Genomic DNA, 17,586 nt, shown 5'->3' on the forward strand with positions numbered 1-17,586 from the left:
AGGTGAGCTGACTGGATATTGGTTATTTCAGGAATTACATTAATTTTGTTTAGATGTAACAATGGCATTAAGGTTTTTTTTAAAAGAGATGCTTTATTTTAAATAGGCATACTGAAATATTTACAGATGAAATATGTTCTCCAGGATTGCTTAAAAAAAATCCAGGAAAACAAGATCTTCCATCATCATCGGTGTACCTGATAAGGCTGTTCACTACACTATCCTCTCTACTTTCAGTATAACGTGTTTGAAATTTTCTTTTATAAGTTTTTTTATGTCAAAATAAGCAATGGACTTTTGACCATAGGGAGCCACTTAAGGGCTTTAAATAAGTCAATAAAACAGGAAATGGACTGGGAACAAAACCAGGGAGGGAGGGAGGAAGCGCTGCATTAAATACCTGCTCAGTCAGTCCTTTGCCCACAGTGACTGTGGCACTTCAGTTTCTCCTTGTGCAAGAATGTTTCTGACTGTCTGTCTTCTCAGGAAACTGTTTGCTATTAACCATTTTCTCTTAACACTTTGTACTCTAGTAGGGCCAAATACTAGGAGTGCCTGATATTCCTAGGACTATATTGACTTTCTTTTTGTGAAATAAATGATGTTAATGTATCTTCTGGTGGATGGATTCCATTTGTTATGGCTGTTGATCTGTGTTTGGACTAGTTCCTGCCCTCTGCAAGTAGGAGGTGTTTGTGAACTGAACTAAGTAAGCTCTTGAGAGCAGAGGTAAGTAACCTGGGGTGATTGTCTGTGGAGCAGAGAGGGTGTAGTGTGAAGCCGAGATGGTAGCTAGGATTTTACTTACCCTGAGTAGCTGGGTGGATGGTGGGATAGTTTACAGAGATAAAGGCACTCATCTGGTGGACAGAAAGGACAGTTGCAATTTGGGAGTGAGTTGTAAGCATCTGTTTTTTCTGTTCTTAGGGCCATAAACCCTTAGATGGAATTTACTCTTTTTCTTTAAAAATACCTCCCTCCCCCATCAGTCCATATCCTTTTTGACCTTGTTAAGATGTGTACCCAAAGTGTAGGTGTTATCAGAATGTCACTTTTGATCTTGTTCAGTAAAAACTTTGGGCCCCCGATCTCCTAATACAGATATTTTAGAATCTAAAAAAAGCTCCCCCCCCCAAAAAAAAAACCCCACAGAAAACAAATAACTTATTTTCTAGGCTTTACTTTGTTTCACTTTTTTAAACTACAGGGTTTTTGTTTTTTTATAGCATACGTATGTTTAAAAAAAACCAATTTCAAGTGATTATTTATAGTCAAATACTTTTATTTGTGTAGGACCATCAATGAAAATTAGATTTTATGGAAGTAAGATTAAATATGGAATTATATCTTTTAGCTTCCTGATACTAATTGGACATTGAGTTTCAAGTGTTTCCTGACTACCTCTTGGCATGATGTTCAGGTTTAGAGACAGTGCTTTTAATCATCCTGTGTTGTTCTAAATCTGCTTCACCCCCTAGAGAACAGTTCTGACTGTGGTTGACTCCCAAGGATAGACCAGTGCTGATCTGAACAGGATAGCTACTTCACTGTTTTTCTATTCACTACTGATTCTCGGAGCTTGGTGTTTTTAAAGGCTCTTTAAAGAATGAAGACTACTCTTAGTTTTAAAAATTTTGTTTTCAGCCCTGGCCGTGTGGCTCAGTTGGTTGAAGCGTCACCCCGTACACCAGAAGGTAGCAGGTTCGGTTCCCAGTCAGGGCACATACCTAGGTTTCCCGTTCCATCCCCAGTTGGGTCATATACAGGAGGCAACCTAGTCCATGTTTCTCTCTCACATTGATGTTTCTCTCTCTCTCTCTCCCTTCCTCTCTCTTTAAAACAAACATACATTTTGTTTTCATTTTCATCTATATACCCTAGGCTTAAAAATTCCTAAGTGATATATAATCGGCCTTTTCCCCCCCATTTTATGTTCATGATTTGAATTTCCTTTTTCCTTTTACTTCTATCTGGTAAATGGTTTTACTAAACTTCGAATTTTTTTTAGTCTCTTCTCTGATTTATAAAATTTGTTTTCATTGCTCGTTGTTTTTAAGGGACTTTTGGTTGGAAAAGGGAGAAAGTGAGTCAAAGATCCCTTGAGGCTAGGAGCCAGCCGTCCCTTCCGCTGCCTCCCTTGGTTAGCGTTCAGGCCCAGCCTGCACGGAACAGGAGGCCAGAAGGTTCTGTGTCCATGTTGGCTGTGCATGCGTCTGCCTTCCCGCCAGGCTTTTGGTGGTCACTGAGCAGTTGCTACATATTTAACCCTCAGGGACTGCTTATCTTGAGTTTGGGCATTGTTTCATTAAACTCAGTATGATTTTAAAAGTTTTCTATATTGGTAGTTTCTATGCCACCTATTTAAGATAAAATTATAAAATTTCTGCATTGAAGGTCAAATTGAATCCCGAAGCCTCATTAGATATTTGATAGCTTCAGCTTTTCTGTCCCTACGTAATGCCTTTGTTTTTATTCTCTCAGTGTTGATAATATTGCATCTTTAACCTTTTCTTAAAAGCCTCATGTGGGTTAAACATTCCTTAGACGACAGCACTGGGGTGATCAATTAAATAAAAATCCATGATGATTAATATAATTAGACTATTATACTCAGATGTGCATTATTTTGATCTATTAGAAGTGGAGAACTCAAGGGCAAAAGTCTATAACTGAGTAAGTATGGGAGCATTTCCAGTGGAATCCCTTTTTAGATTTAGAAAATATATTTATACAGGTTTCTAGAAGCTGTTTACTGTACTTGGGTCTCAGCAGGTTGGAACATAGATGTTCTTGATATTCTTTTGACTTGATGGTACTTTGATTTTTCCTCCTGATAATTATTATTTATTTGACATGTTTGAGTATTACCTCATAAACCCGTGGTCCCACTTAGAATGGCCCTCCTGTTATTCTGTTGCCCCATTCTGCTTTATTTTTCTTCGTAGCACTTTATTTATTTATTTATTTATTTATTTATTTTTTAAATTTTATTTTTGTTTAAAATATTACAGATGCCCCTTTTTCTCCCCAATGACCCATTCCACCCCGTCCCATCCCCCTCCCCAGTCCCTCTCCCCGCCATTGTCCCTGTCCTTGGGTTGTGCATATATGAATATAAATTCTTTGGTTACTCCCTCCCCCTCCACCCACCCTCCCTTCTCCATCCCCCTGACATTCTTCAGTCTCATCTATGCTCCATGTCATTGAGCCTGTTCTGTTCATCAGTTTATTAAGTTCTTTAGATTCCACGTATAAGTGAGATCATGTGATGTTTGTCTTTCTCTGCCTGGCTTATTTCACTTAGCATAATTTTCTCTAGGTCCGTCCATACTGTCCCAAAGGGTATGGGGTTCTTCTTCTTTATAGCTGCGTAGTATTCCATGGTGTAAATGTCCCACAGCTTTTTTATCCACTCATCTACTCATGGGCACTTGGGTTGTTTCCAGATCTTAGCTATTGTAAACTGTGCTCCTTTTTCATAGCACTTGTAATCTTTCTTATTATGGTTCCTGTTATATGCTAGCAGAATGTAAGCATGAGGGAAATGACTTTTTAAAAACTGTTGTATCCCTACAACAGTGCCCAGTCTGCACTGTTGTTAAAATTATTTTTATATATAGGATCCGTACTCGTTTAAAAACCCTTGTACTTTATTTAGTAGGTACTCACTAAACATTGTTGAATGAATAATTGTCTTTGACTTTTTAGGCAGTAAAATCAAAGCATGCTGCTTATTTTTTTCAATACACAAAAGGTAAATAAAGTAAATGTTCCATGTAACATCCCCTTTCCAGTAAGCATGTGATTTATTTATACATGACACAACTTTCCCCCACAATTTTGCAAGTTCATTCCCTCACCTAACATTGTATGATAGCATTTTACTGTACAAATAAGACATATTTATAACATTACTAGTCCCATTGTGATGGACAGTATGGTTTTAGTCTTAATAGGTCCAGAATCACTTATCTGTAATTTCAAAATCTAAATTCTAAAAACAAAAGGCTCCTCCTTCCTTTCTACCCTCCCTCCCTCCTTCCCCTGATAACCTTTGGTGTCAACACCCTTTTTGAACTGACCAAAATTTCTTTATAGTCTTTTTTCATCCATCTTGGTGTGAAAATATCCATGTCTCATTCAGATATATTAATGCTTGATTGCGTGGTGTTTCCCAAATTCAGCAAAGTGGTGTCGGTGAGCTATGCGACCTAACGTGGTACGTTTACCTGTGATCTTTCTGAAATCCAAAGTTGTGTATTTTTAAATGCATCTTTTCCAAAAAAATTCCGATTAGAGAATTTGGAAAACAGTCTTTTCATGCTTATGCAGTATCTTTAAGATGAATTCCTAGAAGTGATTCAAAGTAGGTAATATATAGCTTTTGAAATTAGGAGGGGGAATGCTAATTTTTTAAAAAGATGCAGAATTAGAAGTTTGGAACACTTGGGATTGTTATTCAGTAATATTTTAATGGATTTTTGCAAACTGGATTAAATTAATATTTCCATCATTCTTTCAATTAGTTAAAATTATTTTTATATATAGGGCAAGTACTCATTTGAAAGCCCTCATACTTTAATCGCTTGGCAATTTTAGCTTATATTCAAAGTTTTGTTACAGAGAGCACAGTACAGAAGCTGTTAGCTGGTAATGGGTACAATAAGGCAAGAATCCACTAAGTATCAAGAAAAAAAGTTTTCAAAAATGCTTAAATATACAAGCTTACTAAAACATTCTTGGTGCACAAAATTACCAATATTTGCAAAAGGGCTTAGGGATTTGCGATTTTGACTGACTTGTCTTCTTCAAATCCAGTTTGGCCTGATTCTTTGCTATTTGGCAGCTGGGGTTTTTTTTTGTGGGGGGGGGGTTGGTTTTGTTTGTTTGTTTTTTTCTGGGGAACACTACCACGTAAGTGACTAGTTTTGTTCTGTGAAGTATTGAGTGACATCCATTATATGGAAGCCACTTATTTACAAAGCAGCCCTCACTCCTTTCTTGCTCATAAACCCTGCATCACCCTTTATCACAAGTCTCGTCTTGAAAGTTGGCACTAAATAAAGACTAATTTAATTGAATACATGTACTTCAGATTAAGGGTAATATTAGCTTATCAAGCACCAGCAATAATGCAGATTTTTCCAAAATACAACATTCTAAACATACATTTTTTTATTGCAGTTAATTGAGGCTGAGTTGAAAACATGAAATAGAGATTTCAGTGAATAAATGTTTCTATAAAAGCAACAGTGACAACTATACCTGGTTTTTGATACTTTTAGCTGTAAAATAACACATTTATAATGAAAAGTTTAAAAATATGGACTGTACACAAATGTAGGAAGGAAAAATTCCTATTCTCCTACCATTTGGACAGCCATTCTTAATATTTTCACATACTTGTCCTCTGACTTTTCTGCACTTGCGCTATTTTGTAATCTTCACCTGAGGACAGTTTTTCCATTGCTTTTCAAAGACAGTGGAAGGCTGGGAGAGAGATAGATAGAAATATTGATTCCAGAGAGAGGCATCGATTGGCTGCCTCCCGCTCACAAGCCGACTGGGGCCTGGCACTGAGCCTGCAACCGAGGTATGTGCCCTTGGCCGGAATCAAACCTGGGACCCGTCAGTCCGCGGGCCGACGCTCTAACCACTGAGCCAAACCAGCTAGGTCCTCATGCATTTTTTTACATACTTCAAATTGTACAAAACACAATACCTTTTTTTTTTTTTTTTAAATATATCTTTATTGATTTCAGAGAGAGGAAAGGAGAGAGAGAGAGAGAGAGAGAGAGAGAGAGAGAACATCAATGATGAGAGTCATTGATCGAGCCCGCAACACGGGCATGTGCCCTGACCGGGAATCGAACCCCGATCGCCTGGATCCTAGGTCGACACGCAACCACTGAGCCACGCCCGGCCGGGCCACAATACCTTTTTGAAACAAAAGCACATTCTCCCTGTTAAGTCTGTCAGTGATTGTATTAGTATTTTCCTGACTCTAAGAATGATTAACGTGTGGCCCTGCCTAGGTGGTTCATTGGTTGGAGCATCATCCTGATGTGCGGGGTTTTCAGGGTCCATCCCTGGTCAGGGCACGTGCAGGGGTCAAGCAGTGAATGCATGGATGGGTGGAGCAGCAAATCTCTCTCTCCCCCTCTCTCCTTTTCCCTTCTGCTCTCTCTCTAAAAAAATAATAAAATAAAATAAATCAATACATAAAGAAAAATTCTCTGTCTGGTATGGCTCAGTTGGTTGGAGCATCACCCCATATGCCAAAAGATGGGGGGTTCCATTCCTGGTGTGGGCACATACCTAGCTTGCAGGTTCAATCCCCATTCAGGACGCGTACGAGAGGCAACCTATTAGTGTTTCTCCCTCTCTTTTTAAAAACAACAACATGTAAACATATTTTCCGGTGAGGATTAAGAAAAATAAATTTAAAAAAATGATTAATGTGGAAAATTAGAAAAAATCCCCCCATAAATTCATCAATTATGATAATATTTGGTATATTTTCTTCAAACTCTTTTCTATATATGTAATATACATCTTTGCATTGCTGAAATTATAATTGCAGTATTCTTGTTATTAAAGTCTTAAACATAATTTTTAGAAACTGTTTGAAAGTGCTTTTGTAAGCGGATACAAGGGTGAATACTTTTATCACACAAAATTCAGAGAAAACAGGAAAGTACAAAGGGAAATGAAAATAATTGGTAAACCCTACCACCAGCATTAATATCTGATATTCTTTTGGTATATTTATTAACTTGGTTTTTTTAGTGTATACATTTACATTTTCATGAAAATAAAAATAAAAATATAGTGCTATTTTTTAAACAATAAATTTAATGTATTTCATGGATATTTTAGTCTTCTACGTGGAGACATTTCGATTGTTGTAATATTTCACCGAGTATATTTTTGGATTATGTTTTTTTCTGTATTTAAGACATGTCCCAAAATTCACAGTTGTAAAGTTATTATGTCAAGAAGTATACGCATTTTTAAAAACTCATTGTATGTCTAAAAAAGAGAGACAGATCTTCAAAAGAATTGTACCAATTTATGATCCCACCAGCAATTCATTGCAGTTTTCCTGCTGCTTTGCAATTACAGCTTAAATTGCATTTTAATGGGTTTTGTTTCAAGGTCACCTTCCAGTGTTCCTATCTATGGATTATAATGGGGTAGAAGCTTGTGTGTTAATTTGTCAATAAGACATTCTGGAGGAAGTTTTTGTTCAAAATATTGGGAGATATTTAGTCATAGGAGCTCTGTTGCCTAGGATTTGTCAGCAGAGGATTAGGGGAAATCAACTCCAAGTAGAAAGCAAGGAAATGAGTGAGTTCTGGCTCAGAGAACTGGACCAGGGCAATTTTGTCCCCTCCTTCTGTCTCCTTGCCCGCCCCTTCTCCGCTCACTGCGTGGATATCTCAGCAGAAGTTACTCTCTGTGCCTCCGTCTCTTTTCATGTTCTCCCAATGGCACGTGAGGGTGGCTTCAAGAGGTAGGTTCCCGAAACACTGGCCCTTACTGCAGACAGTATGAGAGTGAAAAGCTGACTTAATGTGCAAAGAGAGATGAGAGCCAAGGACCCACGTGAAAGTCTTGAATAAATAATTAAAATATTTTTATATATTATTTATGTAGAATTTATTTATATTCATGTTTTAGTTATGTTTATTTATTTACAATATTAACAGTTTCTGCTAAGTAGACTGACTCTTTTGACATGCAAACTTAATTTCAGTTATAGTTGTGTGTACTATTGTGAGGGTAGAAAAGGCAGTGTAGGTTTTCCCAGATTTTCAATACTGTGTTGCTGTGCAACAGCGCCTGCCTCTAACCCCTACCCCAGTTTGGTTTTCCATCCACATATTCAGGCTCTCCTGGTTTTGATGACAGACTGATGCTCAGCTCCATTGCCTCTGTGCTCCCCACGCCGTGAGCTGGCCTTGTCTTACTTTGGGCCCCTAAGGCCATTTAAGTGCAGCAATCCTGTCTGTTTTTACCTTATATTATTTCTCTTTCAAGGCTTCACTGTAAAAACTTATTTTTTCTAAACTCCTTTTCCTCTTTTTTCTAATTATCTCCTAGAGGGACAGCTTGGGTATATTGGAACTAAATTTCTCATGTTATGGTATTCCTAAAAGAAATACAAAACAAGAACTGTGTATCCTGCTCTAGATTTTCTGCTGAAGGGAATTGGGCAGTTGGCTAAGGATCACTATATAATCAATGGTATGCAAACATTTTTTCTGTGGTCTTTATTATACCAACAGTTGCCTGCGCTTTGGGGTGGAGTGTTCAAGTCCCAGACAGGGGACACACGGTAGAGTAGGCAACAGAAGACACATTCGTTTATTAAAACTTTGCTTTGTGACTTTGTGAGCCAGCACCATTGGTCACAGATGGAAAAAGTCTTCAGTGAGCTGTTCTGTCTGTTTTGAGACAAACGCATCAAAACCTTTTACATAGCTGAAGGTTCCTGGATCATTTGTTCTCGCTAAAGACATCTAAAAAATTTCATATTCCCCTAACAGGCCCTATGTCTGTTAGCAATCATTCTGAAAATCCAGGTACTCTGTTAAAATCGCATTCTGTTAGACTCAGGAGTTTAATCTTTTAAGGTACTTTTGCTACCTCTTCCCCATGGGTAGTCTTCCTCCTGTTGGATTGGGTAGGGGAATCTGGGTCCCCCTTCATAGACCCAAATTTAGGAAACATAAATCACCACTGTTAGGATATTTGCAGGAACCAAAGCCTAGATTGGAAGCATTGGTCAAATTAGTGCTTTTGAGAGAAATTATTTAAATACAACATAGCAGTTTAAATTCTGGGAGAAACTAGAGACAAATACTCTGGCTTTAATGGCTTTGGAGTTGCTTTTTAATAATCTCATGCCATTTGAGAGCAATGGCTCATTCTGCCAGTCATGTGAAAGCAACTCTAGAAAATACACAGCCCTGTGTTTTTTGATGGAAGCTGAAAATAGCATATCCCATGTATGAGTAGAATACATTCTTTATTACTTTATTTGTAGAACATTTTTGTGGTTGGCATAACTGAATGAGAAATGTAGGCTTTTACAGAACTTTCTGGGTCTTCATGATCCCTTTCCTTTCGTGCTTTTTCCTTTCCTTAGAGGAGCCAGGTGGGTAAAGCACAGGACTTTCAGATACACAGAGCTGCCTAGGCTTCTTTGTGCCCCCTCCTCGCCTTTGCCCTCCGCGTAACAGCACCCTGAAATCGCAACGTGCAGATGGTGCAAATTCTCAGGGTTAATTCTGGCTGTCAGGAAGAGCTCCCATAAATCTCCCAGGCTTTATGAAGCTATTTCTTGAATTTACGATGCTGGCATGGAGCACTAAGCAGAAATAAAAGATCCAATAACCCATCGACCTTTGCAAGGAAACTGTGTAGCTCCGCGTCATTTCCACAGCAGCCCTGGGATTGAGTGAGGGTCCTGTTCTGAGACACCTGCCCTCTGCTGTGACCAAGAGGTGTATTAACTGCAGGCACCTGGTTAAATGTTTCTCAAGTCTCTGCTTTTGCCTCCACACTAGAGCAGGATTATTGAACTTTCTATAGATTCTTGCTTAAAGGTACTTTTACTTAAACCTCACTCTAATGCTCTAGTAAACAGCAAGCAAAGTTTCAAGAGGCTGTTTTAAAAATACCCATTTAAGTAGCCTGTTTATATTATTCTATGCAAACTCTTTTTGAAATCATGTAACATATACAAGCAGTTTGGTACCCACGTGGTAGACGGAGAAATCAATAGGCATGTTTCTAAATAATCTGAAGGGCATGGAATAGAGGAGCTTTTATTTGTAAAAGTAGAGAATTATGAAATTATTTTTAAGGAACTATTTTTTTCCCTTCTCATTTCTTAGCATGGTTTTCTATAATAAGATACTGTGCTTCCAAATCTAAAAACGTTTTTGTTGTTTCTGACAAGGAAATGTACTGTTGACTCTGATGGTGATCTCTTTATTTGCTTAGAACGAGATCTCGAACATCATTTAGAAAACTTGGTTTGGGCACTATAATGTTAAACTGTTAGATCCAGCTTCTGCTCTGTCTCTTTCTTGGATCAGCCACTGTTCTTAGGAGAAAACATACGTTCCAATGTCAGACTTAAATATCTTCAAAAAACATTAAATGGAATGTTTTTATGGTTATCAGCAGCCTCTCCCTTTAATAGGTAATCTGCACAGGCACCTATCCCAGAGTAATAAGTATGAAAACCTACGGGAATCAGTTTCTAGGTATATAAGTCTTTGGGGCATATAAGGAAGGCGAGGAATGTAGAAGCAGATAATTATCACTGTTGTTCAGTTAGGCAGTTAGATTTAGCCCTTCTGATAAAGCCTCCAGAGTGTTTATGCCCAACGAGCACTGGCTGCCTTTGTTTGACCAGTAAACACAGAGTCGGTCAGGCCAGTTGTGTGGAAGGAGCCTAGTGACACCTACCCTGCGGACATTTCAAAGTACAAACATCTGTTTAAATGATAGAGGATGTCTTTTGCTCGCCTGTTAAAGCGGGTAGGCATTTAAACACAAAGGTAAACCTTCAACCCAGCTCATTCTCTGAGGTCATGGGTATATCACACATCACTGGCAGTATTCAGAAACCGTTGGAAGTAGAAAGTTCCAGCCTAGTTCTTTTTACTAAACACTGACAACTCTGCTAAAGGAGTGAGAAACCACTTGGTATCTCCCACACCCAACCAGGAATGGGGTGGGAAAGGGTAGGGACCAGCATAAGCCAGCGTTTAGGAAAAAGAGTGGGATGTATCCCCACTCTACCACTTAACTCTGAGAACCTCTGATTTACAGTATCTCCCAAAGGAAATGTAAAGGATTATTTTAAATATTCCCTAACCTTTCACCTCCTTCTACAGCCCTCTTCTTTTTTCAGGGTCCCAGTATGTCTGCCTGTCTGTCTGCCTATCTATCTACCTACTCTGTCACTCTAATCTGTTTGTCCTGTCTACCCTAGTCACTCATTTATTCATTTGTTTATTGTGTTAATGTAAGAAACATTCAAACCTGTGAAGAATTTTTGTGAGTTTATTTGAGCCAAACCGTCTACAATTGCCAAGAAGCAAAATCTCAAGTTTTGCACCTTGCTTTATAGATTACAGTCAACGAGGCAATAGATTAGGGAGGTGGGAGAAAGCAAAGCAGGGAAACCTCTGGGATTGGATAAAAAGTAAAATGATAGACACATAGTTCTTTGTGTGGGTGGGTACTGGATAATTAACAGTCAACAGTTAACAAGATTATAACAATGAGAGGTTTCATGGTCTCTGCCCTGGTGCATCCAGGGGGAATTACTTTGTTTTGCAAAGGTATGTTAATCAGGTTTGTTATCTCAGATGCAAAAAAGACTAGCAATAAGCTTAGTTAAGGTGAAAATTAACCTTTGTTAGGGGAAAATACTACCTTAGGACATGACTACCCACCATAAGGTGCTTTTAGTTTTAAAGAAGTTTTAATTTCAGACCATCCTTGTGGTAACTTTAGGTCTCAGAGTTTGCAAGGCCACCATGCAGGCCTTCCCTGAGCTTGTCAGGTTTAGCATGTGCCCCCTTTTTGTCCACAATTGTTAAATTGTCTTTCTGTTACTGGGAAGACCAGGAGATGGGACCTTGGTTCTAGTCTTCTTGAGGGGGAAAGATTTCAATCGAGACAAAGTATAGAAAAGCAAGCAAGAATTTACTGACTGCAGCAAAAATATACTTAGGACAGTGAAACAAGGAAGGGCACGGAAGAAGCAACGGGAGAGCCTACGCTGGGCTGCTTTGGCTCGCTGGGAAGTCAGAGAGAGAAGGGGGCCTTGGAGACAGGTTCAGGGGGTTAGCCTGGGACGAGCTGCCACTGCCTATTGCTCCCCTGGTTGCAAGTCTCGTGGGGTCCCTTCTGAGGGAAGAAGGCAGAAGGGAATGGCGCAGGCGTGCTCCCCTGGGTAGAGCTCACCGCTGAGTCCTTTATCCTGGGGGTCCTTTATCCTGATCGTATTTCTCTTACCAGTGGAAATCTTAGGGGCGGTCTCTGGAGAGTGTCTCAATAGAATATTCATCAGCTTTCCTGGTGTGCTCTTTCAGGGCCATGGTCTCCACTGATGGGTCAGGGCCAGGGGTCATTAGTCAATGTAGCTGGTCCTGAGGCAGCTGCAGTGTCACTTGTCTGGTTTTGCTGCTCTTCTGGGCCTGGAGCTGAAATACAATTGAGGTCTAGATGTTATCTTTAGGGAGGAAACGCTCAGGGTGTCCAAACTGCGTGACCAGTGATATGCTAGGGAAGGATAAGTTACGCTGGTGGCGAGGTTCTTGTTTTTCCAGTATTGCCCCTTGCTAGGCATCTGGAGCTTTTTACCCTGGTGAGTTTCTGTACCTGGCCCATCCATCATCCTTGCTCTGCTCAGGTCTGCCTAACTACCAATATAACATTTCCACGTGGCTCCACCTCTTTAAGATTCCTCTCCTCCTACTTCAAGCCCATGGCTGCAGTTTTGTCTTAACAAAATACAGTGTGATCAGATCTGATCATCGGAATTCAACCACCAATAAAAAGAGTAACAGCTAGAAAATAGAAGCCAAGTTTTAAAACATCCTATGGAACATTTTTCAAGTCAGATTTTAGTGATGGTCCTTTATTGTATCAAACTTAGTTAAACCACAAACAGTTGATACTGGCTGAGGCCTGGTCCACCCTCTCAGTGCATGGTGCACTCTCCTACAAATAGCCCTTCTTGGGAGATACTCCCAGTCCCACAAGTCAGTTTGTTTTCAAATTTGCATAGCTAATGTTTGCTCTGTGTAAACAAGCATTCATTTCAACAACTATAAAATTGTCTACCTCGCCTGTTACAGTGACAAATTTTTTGTAGTGAGAAAGAAGACAGACCATCTTTTTCCCTTTTAATTCAACTCATAGTAAATTTTGATAAGTTCTGTTAAGAATCCCGTCTGTGTCTTCTTGTTTGTGTCACTTCATACTATTTAGTTCCAAGTTTATTTTTGGAGCACAGTTTATACAAATTTTGTTAAGCAGCCTGATTTTCATTGGCTGGATCTTGGTCTTATCCGTGGAAAACTTAGTAATGTGTGTTATATCAGAATTACTGCTGAAGAAGTGGTGAGTACAATACTTGAAGGGGTAAGTGAGCCTGGATTATAGTAGAGGATGGGATGGTCCTTGATTTTCTAATTCTTCAGGAGCAACTTACCTCGATGGGCTCTATCTTCTTTCTAACAGCCTAAATGAATTATAACTTACTGTAAAATTCATTTGTTTTAAAGTGTACAATTAAATGATTTAGTTAGAATTTTGCGACCATCGTCACTGTCTAATTTTAGAACATTTCCATCGCCCCAAAACGAAACTTCCGGCCTACTTGCTGTTCATACCCACTGGCCGTTCCAGGCATCCACCATGGATAGGTGTATCTTTCTCTTCTACAACCGTATACAGAACTAATATTGTCCAACCTACCTTCGTATGGGATAGTAAGTACCAGAAATCAAGAGGTCTGGCCTCTACTCAAGCATATCTCTCCCAGAGTTCAGAAGGGCAGTCATTGGTTATTGACTTTCCACTTCTATCTTTTATATTAAAAAATGTTTTCCTTAAACCTATTTTCAGCACAGTTTCACCAAGCTACCTGATAAGCCTGCTCATTCCCCTAATTTAAATTTATCATATCTATACAAATGTGGGATCTAGTGGCAGTATAAAAACTTATAATGGGCTTTCAAGGACTCTTTTCCATGTTACTTTTGTTGGGCAAGTATTTCACAAATATACATGGTAGTTTTTTAGTGAGCAGTGGATCTTTTCAGTTTTCAAAAACTTTCTAGTGAAAATATTGAACAAATTTTGTGGGTGCTTCTGCAGTAGAATCCATGACACCTAAGGCAGGTGCCCTTATATCCATAAGCTTGTTAGTACTTAACGATTTTAGGGGGGAAGATTTTTATAAACAAGTTAAGCTGTAAGAATGTTAATAAGGAAAAGCGAAGATGTTTTGGTCTCAGAAAAAACTTCATGGACATAAAATTTCCTAGCTAACCTGGATCCTATTAACAAGTGATATAGCTGTATTATAAATTTAATATAGTGGCTTATTAGTAACAGTTACACAAATGCATAACAGGGAAATACCAGACTTCTTTTCCCCTCCCTCCCACCAGAGCGTTGAATTATATATTAATTTTTTTCTTGTTATATATTAATTTTTACAAAATTCCAGATTAAAAAATGCTTGTGATGTTAACCAGAGGACTTTGCTGTGTATTTACATATCTCTTTGGGGAAAAGAAAAAAAGCTTATAATTGTCTCAATCTTTTTCACTGACTATATTGTTGCCCTCTAACATGTAATGAGTGGCACTGGGGGGGGTGGTGTGCCAGTAACCCCCCTGAGGTCAAATTTCTGTTTCAAGTCTGGGCTCTGCCACTTCCTGCCTGTCTGACCTTGGGCATCTCACTTTATCTCAATTTCTTTTCTTTAAAATATTTCGTAGGGTTGGTATGAGGGTTAATCAGATAACACAAAGCACAGTAAGTACACATAAGTAACATTTACTAATGGCACATGAGTAACAGTTATGGCTTTTATTCTGTAACTTGACTTTTAAAAAAATATGTTTTTATTGATTTCAGAGAGAGGAAGGGAGAGGGAGTGAGAGATAGAAACATTGATCGGCTGCCTCTTGCACGCCCACTACTGGAGATCAAGCCTGCAACCTGGGCAGGTGCCCCGATGGGGGGTTGAAGGACTATGCTCAACCAACTGAGCCACACTGGTGGGGCTATAACTTGATTTTTTAATGCCTTTATAGTGACAACTGAGTTTTTCATGGTCTGAGAAAGCTTTTGTGCCTGTTAATAAACTCATCAGCTATTTGTTTTCATTGATATTCAATTAAATAAATGCTATTTCAAGACCTGGTATTTTTTTAAAAACTTTAAGCTCAATGTATAAATCTCTTATTTATTTTCTGATTTGTAAATGTTAGAAACACATTTTCTTGGATCAGTGTTTAACTTCCATCTTCAACAGATTACACAAAAGTAACAGATTACATTAAAACCCATATAGAAGCTTAGATGTTTCCTTAATTTTTAAACTATACACATTTAATACATTATCTTAACCACTTTAAATGTACAACCAGGCCCTACCTGGTTTTGGCTTAGTGATCAGAGCGTCGGCCTGTGGACTGAAGGGTCCGGGGTTCGATTCCAGCCAAGGGTACACGTACCTTGGTCGCAGACTTGATCCCCGGCCCTGGTCGGGACATGTGCGGGAGGCAGCCCATCGATGTGTCTCTCTCACATTGATGTTTCTCTATTTCTCTCTCCCTTGCATTCTCTCTGAAAAGAAATAGAAAAAATATCCTCAGGTGAGGATAAAAGTACAACCAGGCAGACATACAAATCTAGCAGCAAGGAATTTCTAAGCCCTTCGACCAGCACTCGTGCCCATGCTGTCAGAGAGCCCAGGTCAGAGCTACCTTGGGAGACGGGCGGTGAGTTTCACGCTTGTCCCTGTTCGGAAAGCCTTGAGTGTACATCACATGCCAGTTCCCTTGATTTAAACCATAACCTCTGATATGAATTATTTAGAGTCTACATCTCTTCAGATCTGTCTACTGAATTCGATACTGCACCCTTCTTATATACTGCTTATATACTTGTCTCACAGTTTCAGAGGTATTATTTCAAAACACAGTATTTTATAATAAGATAACCATAATTTATTTCACTAATACCCAGTCTTCGGCTATTACGCTCTCTCCAGTTTTCAAGCATACTTGTAGAAATACTTTTTGAACATCCGTATTTCCTTTGGATGACTCGCAAAATAGAACAACTGGGTGCCACGACCCCAGTGTTAGCTTAGGTACCGTGGCCTCGTATCCCCCGGTGCAGACCTTTCCACTGGTGCTCCTGTCGGCTTCCTGGTGAGGCTGAGCAGCAGTGTGTCAAGTTAAGGAACCATCCTATTGAGATTATTAAGAGAAAATGACTAATGTCGTAATATTTGATAAATATGGTAATATGGTAACATCAAGCCCTTTATGGTGAAACATAGAAGCGAAATGATGTGTTTTCTTGTAATTTCACAGAGAAGCTTCTAGAGTTCTCTTAGGAATGAAAAGCAGAGCAGCAGTGGAAGTCTTTCGTCACCAGCAGTTTGAACGCGTGTTACATAGTTAAAATGGTGATACTGGCCTCGAAAGAGTGTAGCTATATATATACACTTCTGTTTCAACTATTGAAAACTTTCCCAAAAGTCATGTGGATGTTGAATTTTATGAAATGCTTTTCTGACTTCACTCGAGATCCGTATCTTTTCTTTTTGCATATATTTGTATTTTATTACAGTCATTTACTAATTGGAAACCTTCCTAGTTCTAAAAAAACAAAAAAACCTAACCAAACAAAAAGGGTGTACTAAGAGTTTCAGAGTTTTGCATTTGCCTTCCAAAGGAGGATTAATGTATAGAGATCTTTCTTTCTTTAAATATTACCGAAGTTAACCTCTAGTCTTTTGCAACATACGAGGACTTGGAAAGCTCTCCACCTGCTTTGTGCTCCGCATAGCGCCCTAAACAAATGAGCTAATGGGATTGCCATCCAGAGGAACTGCTGTGGCCTTTGTCACTTCCCCAGATATTTTACTGGTAGGGAAGGGTCACCACAGGAATGAGTATGTCGTAATCATCATCTCAATGGCAAACATTGCAGCCCAAGACTGGTTGACACATGCTGAATGTGGTTTGTATATTGAATCTTCTTAATGAAATCCCAAGGAAAATATCAATCCAGCTGCTAATGATGATAAATGGGCTTTGCACTCACAGAGTGCTCTTGCTCCCAGGAGCACAGCGCTCTTCACGATTAATTATTTCACTCATCCTCACAGTTGTCCCATGAGGAAGGTGGCGGAACACTTCCTCTTTAAAAAAATAAAATAAAATAACTAATTGGACTGTCTTCTGTCCCACGTTCTATGTTCTAGAACTGAGTGGCCACCTTCTAAAGACCGTCTATATGTCCTTTGGTGGACCTGGGTTTTACAGTCACAAGCTTCTTTCACATACAAATGCCAGGCTCAGAGCTGATGTGGAATAATAAAGTGGGAGGAAATCTGGGTGATCGTTTGGCAAGATGCTATGAGTGGTCTAGCCTAGAGTTGATAAAAAGAGACAGGTAATGGTTGGGCTAGTGCTTTGGTGCCTCCATTAGGAATATCATCCATGGTGTTGAAGTCTTGCTTTTGACACTGTCTTGCCTACTCCTCCCACAACATTGTGCTGGGTCACAGAGAATATCTGTGAACCCCGCTTTACAGAGAGGGACACCGCTTCTTTCTCATTCAACTCTAATGTGTTAGCAGCTGGGGTCTAAGATGCCCGGGACTCTCAGTAACATGCCCTAGCGGGGTCTCCATCCATCCGTGATCCTATCTTTGTCTGCCAGGCTCGCTTTGCTCTTGCTTTGCTTGGTCAGAACTGGACAGCGCCTCCCTGTGGACGCAAGTTGTCGGGAGCAGGGAGG

General features: G+C 39.4%; 2 protein-coding genes across 4 annotated transcripts in view; one reads left to right on the forward strand and one right to left on the reverse strand.

The window, feature by feature from the left end:
* SGMS2 (sphingomyelin synthase 2) overlaps positions 1-17,586 on the forward strand; it is an 81,811-nt gene that overhangs the window by 42,460 nt on the left and 21,765 nt on the right. The window lies entirely within an intron of this gene.
* The window catches only part of LOC308563795 (uncharacterized protein), an 87,793-nt gene continuing 81,275 nt past the window's right edge, over positions 11,069-17,586 (reverse strand). Inside the window, exons 5-6 of one of the 2 annotated variants that reach the window (XM_081151251.1) lie at positions 15,285-15,396; positions 11,069-12,233 (exon numbers count right to left, since the gene is read on the reverse strand). In XM_081151251.1, coding sequence (XP_081007377.1) covers positions 12,165-12,233; positions 15,285-15,396 — 181 coding nt within the window. In that variant the 3' untranslated portion in view covers positions 11,069-12,164. The remainder of the gene's footprint in view (positions 12,234-15,284; positions 15,397-17,586) is intronic. The other variant, XM_081151252.1, reaches the window with a different exon arrangement.

Source organism: Miniopterus schreibersii, assembly GCF_964146895.1.
Source record: "Miniopterus schreibersii genome assembly, chromosome: 1".
Lineage (NCBI taxonomy): Eukaryota > Metazoa > Chordata > Mammalia > Chiroptera > Miniopteridae > Miniopterus > Miniopterus schreibersii.